General features: G+C 34.6%; 1 protein-coding gene across 2 annotated transcripts in view; it reads right to left on the bottom strand.

The window, feature by feature from the left end:
- The window catches only part of LOC111053236 (sodium channel protein para), a 265185-nt gene that overhangs the window by 19184 nt on the left and 227864 nt on the right, over window positions 1–18137 (bottom strand). For both annotated transcript variants that reach the window (XM_039435819.1, XM_039435820.1), the window contains 5 exons: window positions 15477–15599; window positions 9273–9467; window positions 7398–7535; window positions 5993–6100; window positions 3435–3705 (listed from right to left, as the gene is read on the bottom strand). In XM_039435819.1, the coding sequence (XP_039291753.1) occupies window positions 3435–3705; window positions 5993–6100; window positions 7398–7535; window positions 9273–9467; window positions 15477–15599 (835 nt within the window). The remainder of the gene's footprint in view (window positions 1–3434; window positions 3706–5992; window positions 6101–7397; window positions 7536–9272; window positions 9468–15476; window positions 15600–18137) is intronic.

Here is an 18137-nt window from a genome sequence, read left to right on the forward strand (position 1 = left end):
TACTTAGTCTTAGATTCGTGCACCTTGAGTCCTAGTGGCTTTCCTTCCTGCTCTATCATTAAAAACGTCTCCTTAAGTGTAGCCAGATTCCGGGTCACCAACAAGATATCGTCAGCATAGGCATGAATTTCCTTTGATTTATATACCGGGTGATTACAAATGAAATAGACAACTTCAATAGCCTGTACAAAATTAAACTGGTGTATTTCAACATAGTGATATAGGTTTGTAGGGAATTTCTTAAAGTTTATGTTGGTAGAACTGTTGCTGGCTGCTCCGTGTTACAACAGCCAGTTTAGTTTAGCAATATGGCCGCTACCCAAGTGGAGAAAGCTTATTGTGTTCTTGAATCAGCCAAAACAAACTCTGTTACTGTTGTGCAGCGTCATTTCAGAACAAAATACTGTAAACCACCACCAACAAAGCAATCAATTTATGACTGGTATGAACGTTTTGAAAGCAGTGGATGTGTGTGTAAGAAGAAGAGTAAAGGAAGACCTTCTGTTACAGAAGAAAAAATTGATAGTGTTCGTGATGTTTTTGTACGAAGTCCAGGAAAATCGACTAGATCAGCAAGTTTAGAATTGCAAATTCCTCAACCTACTGTGTGGAAAATTCTGCGGAAACGTTTGAAAATGACACCTTATAAATTGCAGTTAGTACAAAGTTTAAATGACATGATAAAGTTGTACGTAAAAATTTTTGTCAAGAGATGCAACAGTGTCTTGAAAATGACGACACATTGTTTAATCGCCTAATTTTCAGTGATGAATGCACTTTTCACATTAGTGGAAAAGTTAACAGACATAATGTACGAGTATGGGGAACAGAAAACCCAAGAGAGACTGTACAGCATATACGCGATTCTCCTAAAGTGAACGTGTTTTGCGCTTTATCTTGTGAAAAGGTTTACGAGCCTTTCTTCTTCCAAGAACCATCAGTAACCGGAAGAATTTATCTGGACATGTTAACCGAATGGTTAATGCCTCAACTCCATGAAGATAGTTGTAACTTCATTTTTGTACAAGATGGAGCTCCGCCTCACTGGTACTCAGACGTCAGAGGGTATCTGGATGAACATCTTCCTAGACGATGGATCGGCCGTGCAAGTGAGGAAAACGTTGTGTTTCAGCCGTGGCCACCTCGTAGTCCGGACCTAACGCCCTGCGACTTTTTCTTGTGGGGCTATGTAAAAGACAGAGTTTTCGTACCACCGCTTCCTGTTGATATCGATGATCTTAAACAACGAATCACAAATGCTCTTGCTATAGTTAACCGTGAGATGCTTAGTCGTGTATGGTCAGAATTTGACTACCGTGTTGATATCTGTCGTGTTGCAAATGGTGCACACATTGAACATCTGTAAATTTTCAATAAAAACTTCAAGAATTCTTCTATGTAATCATGTAAGTAATGATCTAAACTTTTAAATAATAAATTCTCTACAAGCTATTCAAACTGTCTATTTCATTTGTAATCACCCGGTATTATTGTGCCTCTTGGGTCGATCTCCCGCATGACCTTGTTCAAAGCCAAGTTGAAGAGAACAGCTGACAGGGCATCTCCCTGTCTGACGCCCTTGACAATGTCAAGACTTCGGCTCAACTTTCCTGCCACTAGAACCCTAGCTTGACTTCTCATAAATACCAAATATCGTAATCGGACAGAAAAATTTGCTCTCGCCTTTTTTTTAGATCATAGAACTCTGAACAAAATGAGATCATTCGGAGCTCTCTATCCCCAATTAGTACTGAGTTATAATTTTTCAAAAATGAGTGGAATTTGAAGAAAAAATCAATTTCGATGAATTTTAGTTTTTGATCAACAATATTTATTTCATTTATTTATTTTATTATTGTAATTTTCACAAGAAGCACTGAATGGGAGAGGAAAACTAAGGATACTCCTTGTACTATTTCTCTCCCAAATTTAGATAATAAATTAAATATCTTCTGTATGTTACCATTTAGATGTATGATTCAAAATCCCTCTGGGCGTATTTTTGTGCTCTACAATCTGAGATCAGGTAGAGCGCTCTATCTCATATAGATTTCCAGGTACACCTGACAACAATGCTCCTTGTATTGTGAAAAACACCCAATTTTCAGCATCAATCATCATCACCAACTAAATTGTCCTCACATTGATATTGCGCACAATGACATAGGCTCATGAGATCACGTTCTATGAGAATCACCCGTTAGATGCACTTCATTTCAGTATTTCCTAGTGGAGAGGCGCGCTTAATGACACCTCAAGGATCAAAATTTCAAACACTTATAACATTTGACACAAAGCTCAGATTTCATCGTACTACATTTCATTCTTCTCGGCTCGTCGAGGCGGTCCAAAATCATGCATCATAAGTCTAAGAATTTAGAAATTGGTCATTTTTTGTATATTGGAATATGGGCTTAAGTCACTCAACAATAAATTTTCCAATTTTCCTAAAATGAGCCGAGAAGAATAAAGTGTGGTACGATGAAATCTGAGCATTGTGTCAAAAGTTATAAGTGTTTGAAATTTTGACCCTTGAGGTGTCATTAAGCGCGCCTCTCCACTAGGAAATACTGAAATGGAGTGCATCTAACGGGTGATTCTCATAGAACATGATCTCATGAATTTATGTCATTGTGCGAAATATCAATGTGAGGACAATGTAGTTGGTGATGATGGTTGATGCTGAAAATTGGGTGTTTTTTCACAATACAAGGAGCATTGTTGTCAGGTGTACCTGGAAATCTATATGAGATAGAGCGCTCTACCTGATCTCAGATTGTAGAGCACAAAAATACGCCCAGAGGGATTTTGAATCATACATCTAAATGGTAACATACAGAAGATATTGTTGATCAAAAAATAAAATTCATCAAAATTGATTTTTTCTTCATATTCCACTCATTTTTGAAAAATCATAACTTAGTACTTATTGGAGATAGAGAGTTCCGAATGATCTCATTTTGTTCAGAATTTTATGATCTAAAAAAAGCCGAGAGCAAATATTTCTGTCCGATTACGATATTTGGCAGAAATAGCTTAAAACTGGAAAATGAGCCGAAAATATGAGGTTTTTGGGCCATTCTGTATCTAGAAAAAGGAAATTTTGCATGAAGAAATTGGTTCTGGAATTCTCTTATGTACCCAAATAATATATTAGAAAATCAGAACTACAATATAAATTGCATGCACCAATGTATATAGTGACTGGACTACCAACCATATACTTAGAATCATAATTCTGTCATCAGATTTTTACTGATAGTTTTCTACTTATTGAAGTTTTTAAAAAATATCGAAAAATCGATAGATCTCAAAGAGTACGGTCGATATAAGAAAATTTTCCTGAGAATATTTTGTTGCAAACTTTAATTTCAAGTTTGAAAGAGGGTACTACGTAGTTTCTTCTACATCAATTGGATGAATGAATATCTTACCTAGAATGGAGAGTATGACAACGACAAAGTCGAACAAGTTCCACGGTTCCTTGAAGTAGTGATAGCGCAACGCGAAGATTTTCAACAGACACTCGCTACTGAAAATTACTATGAAAATGGCGTTTAAGTAGTCGAGAACGTTGGTGAAGAACTCGGTTTGCTGGTAATGGTCCATGGTCATTGTCAACATGTTTAGACCTATGAACAACATGATTATCATGTCGAACTTTTTGTCTGTTACCACCTCGAACACGATCGCTTGCGTCCGCCACTGAAACAACCAATCAGAAACACACATTCATATCAAACGACAAAATAAAATGTTCTAAGGCATTAAGGGTCGGTATCCTAGGTAGGGATTTAGCTAAGTTCTAGACTTTAAACAGCTGGAGTCAGAAAATTGGCTTTCCGAATCGGGGCGTATTCGCAGTCAACGATTAAATTTAATTTCGAAAAACTAGAAATTTGAACACAAAATAAAATAAAGAGAAGTATTGTAAAGTTTTAGCTATTTTGAATTATTAAGGAATGTTTCATTTCGTCAAGGAAAAACGTTCCCAATCATAGAAATGAGGAGATAAAGATTATCATAAAAACTGCGACTACGCCCCGTTCCAGAAAGCCAAATTTCTGACTCCAGCTGTTTAAATTCTAGAACTTAGCTAAATCCCGAGCTCGGAGACCGGCCCTAAGATACTTATCATTATTTATTGTAAGATTCGTTCTTCAGTATATTATATATTATTCTCTAAAAAAAGATATAAATTATTATCATTATTAAAGGAAAATCCAAATTGAATGCTGTAATTCACCCCAAAGACTTCTGCTACTGCAAATATTGACAACAGGGTAAACAGCTAGATGGAAATTCTATGAGCGCTGCTATTCAAAAATTATTTGTCAGCCCAGGAACAAATAATTGCTGACCCGGACTGACAAATAATTTTTGAATAGCAGCGCTCATCGAATTTCCATCTAGCTGTTTACCCTGTTGTCAATATCTGCAGTAGCAGAAGTCTTCGGGGTGGATTACAGCATTTAATTTGAATTTTTGTATGATAATAATTAATTCATTAGCATTTAAATATGGATAAGATGAAAGCTTTGGCTAGAAGTTATTGTACATGGAAGAACATAGACAAGGACATTGAACATATGGTAAGGACTTGCAAACAATGTTGTTTGAAACAGAACCAACCAAAGAAAGAACCAAATCATACATGGCTTGCTCCTCAAGGACCATGGGAGAGGATACATATCGACTTTGCACAAGGACAGTACTATTTCATCATAGTGGATTCATTCACCAAATGGCCATTCATTCCCACTAAAACACGTCTTCAGAATGGTGTATCAAAGAACTACAAAAACTATTGAATGAAAAAGTGTTTTTTTGACAATTTCTTAGTCTTTTTTATTCAATATGAATAATTACCACAATATCAACTTCTCAACTACACAAAAAGTGAAACTACAAAAACTATTCGCCACATTTGGCCTACTCTTGGTTTTGATCTCGGACAATGGGAGTGAATACACATAATTTACTTTCAATAAATTCTTATCTGCAAACGGAGTGATACACAAAACAACGGCACCTTACCACCCATCTTCCAATGGGCAAGCAGAAAGACATGTCCAGACCGTAAAGAATTAATTGAAGGCAATGGAAGATGAAGAAGGAAAACTGGAAGTTAAACTCTTCAGGTTTCTTATGCAGCTTAGACAGTCACCCAATGCAACTGGATCGAACGTCTACAGCTTAATGTACGGGAGAGATATTAGGACATACCTAGGACTGCTGCGGCTACGGTCTAATACAAGAGCAGGAGCACACGAAGGAGCTAGAGGAGCCAGGCGAGAGGTTAGGGTGAGAGACAAAGTACAGGCACGAAATTATTCGAATCCACGACTGAAGTGGAGCTTTGGAGAAATAATTGCAAGAAGAGGTGAACTTTTATATAAAGTGAAAATGGAGGATGGTTTAATATGGAGAAGACATACTGACCAACTCCTCAAGTGTGCAATTTGAGCGGGGAGAAATGTCACATGGTTACACTTTATGGTTGCTATGGGCATTGGGCAACCAACTTAATGATTACCTTGTTTATAAGTTATTCAGTTTGTATTCAAACATATAATAGAATGGATGTTAATTGAACATATTATAATATTCATTAATTAGAACATAACAATAAACATCCTCGGTAAATTAAGAATCTTTATGCAAATTTTCAAGTTGATCGGCTCAGAAGTTCAGACGTGATGATGCCTCAAACATGTATCTTATATCCCGTATGAATCAAATTTTTGATATATTTTATAGTAGCCTATAGATATAGATATAGATTACGTCACGAGGACGAAAAGTATGTCAATGGAACAAGCATGATACTTCGCAGGTGAGGCTTGCAGAAGGCAAGGTCTCTGTTCCTCACGATCTCAGTTCATATTTTGTGCCTATTTTGACCATTTCTTGAGAAACTGATAACTGAAAAGTTCATGAAGTTTACGTTGGAGGTGGATATAATTTAATATGATATAGTATAGTTTCTTACCCTTGGCCGTGGAATTGCTTTCAACGGTTTTTTGGAGCCCATCTTTTTCATCGCATTGTAATATTTCTTCTGATCTTCTGTCATGAACATTTCTAGTGAGCCACCCGCTTGAACACAAAATAACAAACAATGTTGACACTTTCCAACACCAGTTCAATGTATCTATGAAATCATTCAATAATTCATTAAAAAATATTATGTAGATCTACTTTCAAAAATCCATAATATCATCAGATATTGAAATTTATTCTTCTATCTAACGTACTAAATCTTTAGAACGATGAGCCTCATCCGTTTTATCAGTATTGTTAAATCTTGACTCCAAAATTATCCATACCAATTTTTATTCAATTCAATCACTTTTCACTAATATTATTTATCATGGTATTTAAATATTTCACTCGCCCTAAGGTCTGTAGATGATCAGCAGAACCGAAAGTTTTAAAAATCCCTTGAAAAAAACATTCAGTCAAATCTTGAAAGCGTGTCATTCTTATGAGAATGTCTTTGAAAGAGCTGAAATAATATTGTAACAATTTAATTGAAGTGGCCTATGCACTGCTCCGGTTACTGTACTTTTTTCCAAGCCACACATCACTTATATGTATATTTTCATGAGACTTCATGGAGAATCAGTGGGGACTCCAATGTTCTATGAATTTCCTGATAAATGAGTAACAAAAATTCCCAGAATACCAGCAAGGTTGTGGGACAATCGCCCGGGAGGCCGTGAAAATGGAGAGAGATCACCCTCAGTGAGTAGGCTACTCTACATCTATTTCTTCTCATAGTACTCATATACTTGTCTAATCTTTCCTTCACTTATGTTATGGAATTCATTATAGTGAGGTCCACGTTATAACGGCAGTGGATAGAAAAAGGAAAAGAGCGTTGCCGATTCTCTGCCTTGCCACTGCCTCCTATAAATGATATCTGATGTAATATTGACAGTTTATTCTTGCTAAATGATTAATTCAATCTTACACGTCAAGGAAATAATATTCTTCAATGATTTGATAATACATTTTTTCATAATTGAGGATTAGTATTTAATTAATTAATTATTGATTTGATTGTATGGTATGAGATGTTGTGATATTTTTCCATAATTGAAAGAATAAGACTTTGATATTGACAATATCAAAGTCTTATTCTTTCAATTAATTAATTATATTATTACATTGTTGAATTTCGATCAGCCAATGTTGCAGAGTTGGAAAAGGATATCGCTAATTATATTCCTAAATTGTTGAAAAACGATCTGGCAAGGTTGCAGAGCTTGGAAAGGATAGCGCTATCTGCTTTGTCGAATGATAGATAAAAATAGCAACACTAATGTTAATGTAATACTGTCATTTTAACGTGGACCTCACTATAGAATTAATAATTTGTAAAATATACTCATCTTCTTCTTTTGCTCGTTGAAATTATCGATGATTACTCCTATAAATAGGTTGAGGGTGAAGAATGAGCCGAATATAATAAAAAATACAAAATATAAGTACATGTAGATATTCGTCTCCCTGATTGGTTGTTTGTTCAACTGAAAAAGAAGAAATCACTAAATTAAACTTACAAAATAGAATAATAGGAATACATTTTTGTCATACATGTATAAAAAACATGGTTATGTTTCATATTTCCATTGATATCCTGAATAAACTCCTCCAATTAAATATTAAACAATAATATTCACTAGACCCATCAACAAAATAGTGCGCATTGAAGTAACACTTTTACTTATCCCTTAGTTATTTTCCACAGTCACAGTTGCAAAGGTGACAGTTATTATTAAGGGTCTCTGTGTCTTAAATTGGGATATGATATCATTGAATGCGCGTATGTGCAAGTGCACGCTAGACCATGCATGGACATGTGTGCAAATGAAAGACAAAATCCGGAAAGTGCCATGGAAACACGTTGTGACTTGCCTGTAGCTGCTCACACTGAACGCCACCAGCAAGAAGTGAACGCGAACGAAATATAGTTTTCCCACAGTTACCTTGAAAAGTGGCCATTGCTGCACTGATTACAGAACGCAAAGAATCACTTTTCCGCTCTAGTGCGGGAAAAATTTTTCTGCACTCCAGATTTGCAACATGGCAACGCAAAATACTTAGTAGGTTATATGGAGCAACAGTGCAGCAAAATCAAAATGAAGTTGGTAACAGTGACTGCTGTGGCTGCTATAGTGAGCAGAGGTGCAACCAAGCACAACGCGCTAATTATTACTATTATATATTATAACCAAGGACAACATTTTTATTCAATTTGACAATAAATTAAGGTTTTTCATCAATAATAAAATTACACAGAAAAACATTTGATGCATTTCAGGCAATTTTACCCATAATTACCCACTTTTCATATTCAATGGTAACTGTAGGAAAAACTTAAAGTGAAATGCGTGCGCAAAGTTCCTCTGCTGCACTCAAGAAACCATTCCGCCCTCGCCTACGGCTCGGGCGTAAACGTTTCTTTCGGTGCAGCAAACTGTCACTTTGCGCACTAGTTGCACAAATAACTATTTCGTTTCTGTATGGTGTGGGTGTTTCCTTGGCCATTTCCAGATTTTGTTTCTTATCTGTTCGCTTGGTCTTGCATGGTCCCGCGTGCATTTGCACTTACGTGCATCTAATGTGATCATACCCTAATTGTTTTTTAATAGAATGTTCAACAGTACAGCAATACCCAATAACTCAACTCCACAACAACAAACAAAGAATACCAACCTCACTTGAATCAATCAATGCAGAGTATATGATTTGAATTAGTGATTAATTTCATTTTTCTAACACTCAATATGAATACTCAAGATTAGATTAACACTCAATAAAAATAGGCTAAGTTGGCTTGATCAAGCCCACTCAATATTGATGTTTCAAGGAGAAGGTAATTAAATTATGTTCGGAAGATAATTATTCTTATCCAATAGAATTTTCCTAGACGATTGCAATTTTTTCATATCATTTTTCAACTCCCATATATGGATCTGAATAAGGAGAATACAGCACAATGAGAAGAGAAGAAAGGAGAAGAAGAAGAAGAAGATAAAGAAGAGGAAGAAGAAGAAGAACAAGAAGAAGTTGATAATGATGATGACAGTACAATAAAAAGAGGAAGAAGTATTCTCAGATATTTATCACAATTTCATTCAAAACAAAAAAAGAGAATGAAAAAGATAAATTTGATTGGAATCGCTGCACTGCATTAGTGCTGGTTTGTGATTTGCAATGTGTTTGTCAATAGGTAATTTGTTTACTACAGTAGAGATACCAACCTCCCTTGAGTCAATTGCATCGTTCATTATTTGGATCCAGCCCTTGAATGTTGCAACTTGAAACAAGCAGAGATAGGCCTTGCCCACGTGGTCAAAGTTCATAGGAGAATTTTCCCACGTGTAGTTTTCGGCTATACAAACATTGCGGTCTGGGATGATCTCGTGGCTCAGGGTGGTGCCATTTGTATCGACGCACTGCAAACAAACAAACCGGGTTAAAGTGAACTCCATGCTTCAATGACAGTGTTTGATTAACATTCAATATCGGGGCACGAGCTTCGCTCGTTATTTTCATTTATTGATAAACAGAACACAATTCTCTAAAATGATCGTATTTATATTTCACAGCTGTTTGTCAATATCGGGGCACCGAGCTTCGCTCGTTATTTTCATTTATTGATAAACAGAACACAATTCTCTAAAATGATCGTGTTTATATTTCACAGCTGGCTATATGCCATCTTATGAATTTCGGGGATGCGCTATTCTGATTTTTCACATACTCGCTCACTCACTTTTTTACTATCCACAGACGACGAAAGTCTCAGCTGTTTCAGCCAAGTATGAATATCCTTTTGATGTCGTTCAGCGAGTTTTCCCAAGGATGAAACCTAGTGTAATCGAATTTTTATATCATAAACCCAGCTACTATGTTCCAAATTTCGTGAAAATCGTTAGAGTCGTTTTCGAGATCCGTTGAACATAAATAACCAGATATAAATACTGAATATAAAAATATTATAGCTTATTATTCTTATTTTCTATCTTTTCTTTTAGTTTTGTGCGCTGTTCTGTTGTTGTAAATTGGATGCGAAATAAAGAATCTTATCTTATACAGAATTTGCTCGCCTAATATAATAGGATGTAGCCCATATTCACTCAGTTCACGTTTGAATTTGTATTCCATATGATAATTCATCCAGTTCCGTGATAATCTTTCCATCTGATTTTTTTTCAATCAAAATGTTATAATTTCTTCAGCATTATTTAGTTCATTTAATTATTTTTAATCACCTATTAAAATTGTTTTTTCAAATGTGATGATATTGATACTGATAAACACGCATAATAATACAATGACTGCAAAACAAAATATTGAAACCATAGACCTTATAGAAATAGACACGGCTTTTCCAGACATCTGTATAATCCACTTGTCAGCTGATTGATTATGAATAATATTCTATAGTCTAATCCTATCTTTAGAGTAGATGATATACAGGATGATTCTTAATTATGGTAAAATAATTTAATACGTGATAGAAGAGGTAAAAATAAGGAAAAAAAACTTATAAACATATATCCATAAACGCTTCATTAGCGAGCTATACAGAGTGAAAGTTTTCGTCCGGAATTCAGTTCCTCTGGTGAAATACACCGATGCTGAATTGCTTGGGGACTAGTTTTTGAAAAACTTATGCTGGATTCATATGGAAAAATATCTGAAAAATCTGGTGTGGCGCACTCACACAACTTTCCTTGCCGTTATGAAAATTTATCAACTGACGCTAGTGTTCCCGCGCATCTCAAGTCTACTATTCAAAGATCTAAGCCAGCTGGTGACAGGACAATAACGCTGCAGACACACGAAGTCTGCTATCTCTTCATAGTGAATGATTTAAAAGAATTAACAGTTTTCAACAGTTTGCAATTGAAATAATAACATTTTCTCGAATTTCGAGCTCATTTTCAATTTAAGGTGAAAATGTTACTGAACATTAATTGTAGAGATTTTTATGCTCAATCTTTTCCACTTGAAAGTTTTTGTTTAAATTGCATCTGAAGCCTGATAATTGGGAATCTAAAATCAATCTTTGCATAGATGGGGCGGAGCTCTTGGAATTTTTACAGATATGGGACTGGTGGCAGTTGATAGAGCTTATCAATGACTTTTTTAGGTATAAATTTGATCAAAATCGTTGAAAAACCCTGTTTTTGACAACATTTTCGCCGCCATCTTGAATTGCATTCGATCGAAATTGTTCGTGTCGGATCCTTATACTGTAAGGACCTTAAGTTCCAAATTTCAAGTCATTCCGTTAATTGGGAGATAAGATATCGTGTACACAGACGCACATACACTCATACACACACACACACACACACACACACACCAATACCCAAAAACCACTTTTTTGGACTCAGGGGACCTTGAAACGTATAGAAACTTGGAAATTGGGGTACCTTATTTTTCTCAGAAAGCAATACTTTCCTTACCTATGGTAATAGGGCAAGGAAAGTAAAAATTGAATTAAACCAGTCTGGAAGCTGTAGTGTGAGTAGTTTTTTTAAAAAAAGAAGTTGAAATATGCAAAAAATCCAAGTAGAAAAACACAGACTTCTACGTTTGATGACCAATAACTTTCTTTAATGAGCAGTAAACAAATAATCTTTCGCAATAAAAATTGTAGAGAATTTAATTCTGAAAAGAATAATGTAAGCTGTGTAAACTAAATTTAAATAAAAGTTGAATAAAATGTATTCTTATGTAGTACATTACACCACAAAAATTTGCTGTTTTATGAGGAGAGAACTAATAACTCATAAGTTGTGGCTTATTGCAAATAAAATATTCGGTTTTTTATGAAAAGTCTTATTTTATATGAAAGTAACATATTATCTAAATGACATTAAACTTATACCAAAAGACTAAAGATGATGTTCAAAGTGACCACCGTTGTTCTGAATGCATATGTTCAGACGTCTTCTCATCCATTGTCGGACCCGTCCAAATATTCCATGAGTCTGCTTTATCATTTCTATTCCGTTCAAAATCCTTAATTGGAGCTCTTCAATGGTATCAATCGGAGTATTGTATACTAAGGTTTTCAAGTGTCCCCAAAGATAAAAATCCAAAGGATTTAAGTCTGGTGACCTAGCTGGCCATGGTACTGGCCCACCTCGGCCTATCCATTGATTTGGAAAGCTGTGATTCAGGTGATTCAGCAACACTGGAGTGTGCTGGAGCTCCATCATGCATGAACCAAATGTTCTGGCGCAACTGAAGAGGTACATCTTCAAGTAAGATAAATAGCTCCTCTCTCAAAAAGTTTAAGTAGATTATGCCATTAAGCCTGGGAGGAAGCTCGAACAGAAGTAGATGATCTCCTATGATTCCTGCCCAAATGTTTACTGAAAACTGATGTTGTGGACGATTAGGATTGATGGCATGAGGATTCTCATCTGCCCGAATATGTAGGTTGTGGACGTTAACGATAGCTGTTCTTGTCAAGTGTGCCTCGTCGGTAAATAAAATGGTTGTTGAAAAGTTTGGGTTAACAAGTTTTACTAAAAACCATCGGCAAATACCAGCATAGGGAATACAGTCTCTTGGCAATAGAGTATGAACTTTCTGGAGATAGTACGGATGTAATTGTTGCTCTTTTAGTATCCTCCAAATAATAGATTGATTGACATTAAACTGCACTGACAATTCTCTTGTTCTCTTCTCTGGATGTTCATAAATTTCATTAAGAACTTGTTCTTCTAACTCAACAGTCATAGTAGGATCGGGGTCTGCCTGCATAAATGTGCTCTTTGGATATCAAAGAACCTGTTTCAGACAGACGTTGATGAATAGTGGCAAAAAACCTTGAACTTGGACATACTCTGTTAGGAAAGTTCTCTTGATACAAACGTCTTGCTTCAGTACTATTACAGTAGTGTCCCATTCCATTCATTAAATGCATGTCAGCTAATTCGGAGTATGAATAATGTCTAAAATTACATGCCATTTTTTTAAAAGTTGACACTTAACTCAAAATCAAAGTGAAATGGTTTCAAATAACTGGTTAATAGATTAAACAAAAACACAGCGCGGTTACAGTAGGCCTAACTTACAGTTTGTTGTTTTGTTAAACAGTGAGCTAAAATATTTCTGAAAATAATTTTCAGCTGATAATTTCTTGCAAATATTTTCTTATTTAAAACAAAATGAATCAGCTGTTTTGGAACAGCTGTTATTAAAATCCATGTTTTATTTGCAATCAGCTACAACCTATGAGTTATTAAGTACTTCTCTCCTCATAAAACAGCAAATTTTTGTTGTGTATGTACTACATAAGAATACATTTCATACAACTTTTATTCAAATTTAGTTTACACAGCTTACATGATTCTTTTCAGAATTAAATTCTCTGCAATTTTTAATGCAAAAAATTATTTGTTTACTGGTCATTAAAGAAATTTATTGGGCATCAAACGTAGAAGTCTGTGTTTTTCTACTTGGATTTTTTGTATGTTTCAACTTTTTTCTCAAAAACTACTCACACACAGCTTCCAGACTAGTTTTATTAAATTTTTCAGATATTTTTCCATATGAATCCAGCATAGGTTTTTCAAAAACCAGTCCCCAAACAATTTAGCATCGGTGTATTTCACCAGAGGAACTGAATTCCGTGCGAAATCTTTCACTCTGTATAGCTCGCTAATGAAGCATTTATGGATATGTTTATAAGTTTTTTTCCTTATTTTTACGTATCGAATTATTTTACCATAATTATGAATCACCCTGTATATAGTGATATGGGAGTATGGAGGAATTCCTTTTCCTCTCATATTATCCTTAAAAATGCAGAATTTGAAAAAACCTTGTGTATACATCGGCGCGCAGTTGAAAAAGTAATATTCCTGCCAAATCTCATAGAATTCTGTCAACGCGTTTGGCCGTAAATGCGTTACATACAGACAGACAAAAGAAAATCCGAGTTAAAACATAGACCTCACTCGTTCGGTCAACTTGGATAGTCTATTAATATGGCCCTCATAATCAGTTATAAGGCCTTTTCGAGACTACTTCACAATCACAATACTATTGACCCCCCTGGGTTGAAGAACTAGCTCATGAGCTGTTGTATTGATCTCTAAAATCCGCAACTTGTAATTGTACAGAGTTGGTGAGAATTATTATGAAAAGAGCTAAATATTTCTTTTACTAGTATGATTTGACAGTAGGTTCCAGACAATTTTGTTGACCAACGAACTTGACCTGTGAAAAGGTTTGAAGAATAAGTGTTCAAAAATTGAAGCTGATCAATTATTTCTAATGTTACTGTAGAACATACAAACAGACGGACAATGACTTTGACCTCGAGTAAGTCGAAAGTGGAATCTCGCTAACACTTGCTCAATTATTCATGATTAGAATAGTCAGGGTAATAATCAGCCTTTTTTCTCATTCCCAATCATTTTATGATTACGTATTGTTATCAATGTTTAATGAATAAATAAATTATCATCAATTATTATTAAACAAAAATCCAAATTATTTGCAAATAATCCAAATATTTGCAGTAGCAGAAGTCTTCGGTGTGATTTACAGCATTAAATTTAGATTTTCGTTTAATAATAATCGATTCATTAGCATTTGAATGAGTGCAATATCCCAATAACAGATGGAAATTACTGAGATATTGGAATGCTAATATTCGAATACTAATGAATTAATTATTATTATTCAACGAAAATCCAAATTAAATGCTGTAATTCACCCCGAAGATGCTACTGCATCTTAGTCTGCTACTGCAAACATTGACAAAGGGTAAACAGTTAGATAAATATCCCGGGCTGACAAATGATTTTTGAATAGTAGCGCTCATCGAGCTAATTCATCTAGCTGTTTACCCTGTTGTCAATATTTGCAGTAGCAAAAGTCTTTGGGGTGAAAATTACAACATTTAATTTGGATTTTTGTTTAATAATACCGGTAATAATCATATCGCAATAATTTCTATCTGTAAATTATTATTAAGTCAACCGGAGTGGACCGAGAACTGATATTACAATAAAATAATAATAATAATAAAACAATGATCCAAGTCTCACATTCCCATCAGTTTATTATACTTTGAAAATTTCGATGGATTTTTTAAGTAGAAATCATTCAATAATCATAGATGTATCACAGATCAGGCCTGGACCTGTGGAGTGGAAGATCACGAACTATATTCAGGGTTGATTATCCTTTGGAAACTAAACGTCAACACTCGAATTAACTCTTTTCTATTTAGTTATTCGGAACATCTAGATTCGAAAATGCAATTCTCTATACATTTTTTTCGGGCTCACAATTTTGTGAAAGTGTAACCCTCTAACAGACATAACCCTACCTCGGACATTGCAATGTTATCTAAATTTGGGAAAGCTTTTTTGTAAATATTCGTGTGCTTACTTGTAAAAATAGAATCGATAAATGGCTGAACTTACCTTGAAATATTTGCCAGCAAATAATTGTACGCCCATAATGGCAAATATGAGCCAAAATATCAGACAGACGAGTAACACATTGAAGATACTGGGAATAGCTTGGACTAAAGCGTTTACAACAACCTGCGAATTGATTGTCAACAAAATTTGCATTAGAGAATGTGGAAACGAAACAATAATTTAAAGACAACATAAGATGGTATGTTTTAATGTTTATGCCATCTTCCCTTTTTACTAGACTATTCTACTAGTATTTAATTCAACAAGTATTACAGAAATAAATGAGTGAGGTCCACGTTATAATGGCAGTATTTCATTAACATTGGTGCTGCTATCCTTGTTTATCATTCGACAAAGCGGATAGCGCTATTATTTTCAGCTTAGCAACGTTGCCAGATCGTTGTTATAAACATTATTGATTAAAAATATTCAATCTCAATCATGAAAATTCATTATTTGATTATTGAAAACATATATTTTCTTGACTATTGAAATATAATTATTGTTTATTTTCAAGAATAATTATGAACAGTTAATATAATTATTACATCAGATATAACGGTATCAGCCACCCTCCATCGAAGGCAGTGGAAAGAAAGAAAATCGGCAACGCTGTACTTCTATATTTTTCCACTGCCATTAAAACGTGAGCTTCACCATAGAAATAGCTTTTCTAAGTTGTTTGTAATTCATTCACTGTTATAGGCTACTTGACACTGAGTTCATATCATTTATTCTTTATTCCTTATTCTTCATTATTGATTCTTTATTCTTCTATTGATTCGATGATACCCATTATTTTTTTTCGTTTTAATTAAACTCTGAATTCCTCTTATATTGTTCCCAAATTTATCATCACAATTTAATCATTAACTCATGTTCATTGAGTATAAACTCATTTTCATGTTTTCGTGAAAAAAGAGAAATGAATTCTGGGATACGTCACTCTTAATGTTTTGTGAATGTGATATTGTAAAGTTTGTGAATGTAAATTTTGTAAAGTTTCTTGGCCAACAAACTATAGTCTGTATGAAATGAGTTGAGACTTGGCCAAATCCATGATGCCAAATTCTGCAGATTTTTTCATTTCTTCATGCAAGCCCTCATAACTAGTATTCAATTATTGTGGATGTGTTCAATTCCACAACACTAGGCCTATAAGACGCAGAGTTGTTGTCAGTTTAAATACATCCAGTCATATGTGCTTGCAGTAAAATATTGAAATTTCGCACAATCTGGCAACACAGATATTTCCTTCAAGTCTCAACTTATTATATAAAGACTGTAGCACAGAAAACTTCTATAGATTGTTTATTCTGAGACTATAGTTCAAGATTTTATATTACTTAATAACTTACTGAGTCACGAATAAAAATTATCAAATTATTACCATTTGATGAATATATATCTATACACCGTCATCGTCTAATTATTCAACCAATTTTTCTACATATTTCATGACTACTGAAGTCTCAAATGATTACTAGAATGCATCATGCGAGTGATTGGTAGTTTTTTGAAACGACTATACATTAAAAAGATGGAGAGTTTCTCTGAATCATACAAACCATGAATATTATGAACTACTTTAATGACAAACAGACAAATTTATCCAGCCTAAACCATGAACATGGACGTTGATGAAAAATTATTATGCATTTTATTGAGGTGCGTACAGACCTCTGCGCCACGAACACGCGCATTTCGCTTTTCATCATGTGATGCTTATTGAAACACATCGAAAAACTTATTAAAACATATGCTTATTGAAACTGTATCTCACTGTTTCTGTACAAATAGGGGTATATTAATCTGTACCTACATCAGCTGATGAAAAGCGAAATTCTCGTTTTCGTGGTTCAGATGTCTGTACTGAGCTTTTGGAATCTTTCTATAAATTGTACGAGAAGGAACAATAATAATAATAATACAGCCAGCAACAAAGCTGCTTTCTAAGCAAGTTTTATTCATTCTTAAGTAGTTGACTGCTAACAATTAATAATGATACTGTATATACATGCAAAAAGTGAAGTAGTTTACATGATCTACAGATACAACATGCGCACAAAGAAGCCCACTCATAATAACGGATAGTGAATAAAACTGATCTATTTACATTACATTCTACAGTGATACGACTACAAAAGCGGTGTTTAATTTGCGATATTTAGCTGCTTGAGCTGTGACTTAATTGTGTACTTTAGTACTTTGTGTGCTTCAGCTATGACTTCAGGGTGAATCCAAGTCTAATCGAAGAGATTTTCTCCGTTGAAGATGATGCCCACATAAGCTCAAGGCTTATGCATGTGTAATGGGAAGGACGAGGTCCGGACCACCGGGAGTCATTTGTAGCTCATGAGTATTTTATCTATTTTTTTGGGATCAAAACTTATTTGATTGTTGAATTTAAGATATATTAATGTTTTTGATGAAATCTATAAATATTTGGTTTAATTTATTATTTTTTTTACTTAATAAAAATATTTATAATTGTATAGGGTTTTTTATAGGACAATTAGTGGAGCTGATCTCAACAAGACGAAAGGGGCGAGATAACGGCGCTCAACTTATCTTTGCAGTAATTGATATAATCTGCCTGCGAGAAAAACCGCTTCCACACTTAGTTTGAGCTGATTCGTAGACTTCGGGTGGGGAAGATTA

The sequence above is a fragment of the Nilaparvata lugens genome, chromosome 9, assembly GCF_014356525.2.
Source record: "Nilaparvata lugens isolate BPH chromosome 9, ASM1435652v1, whole genome shotgun sequence".
Lineage (NCBI taxonomy): Eukaryota > Metazoa > Arthropoda > Insecta > Hemiptera > Delphacidae > Nilaparvata > Nilaparvata lugens.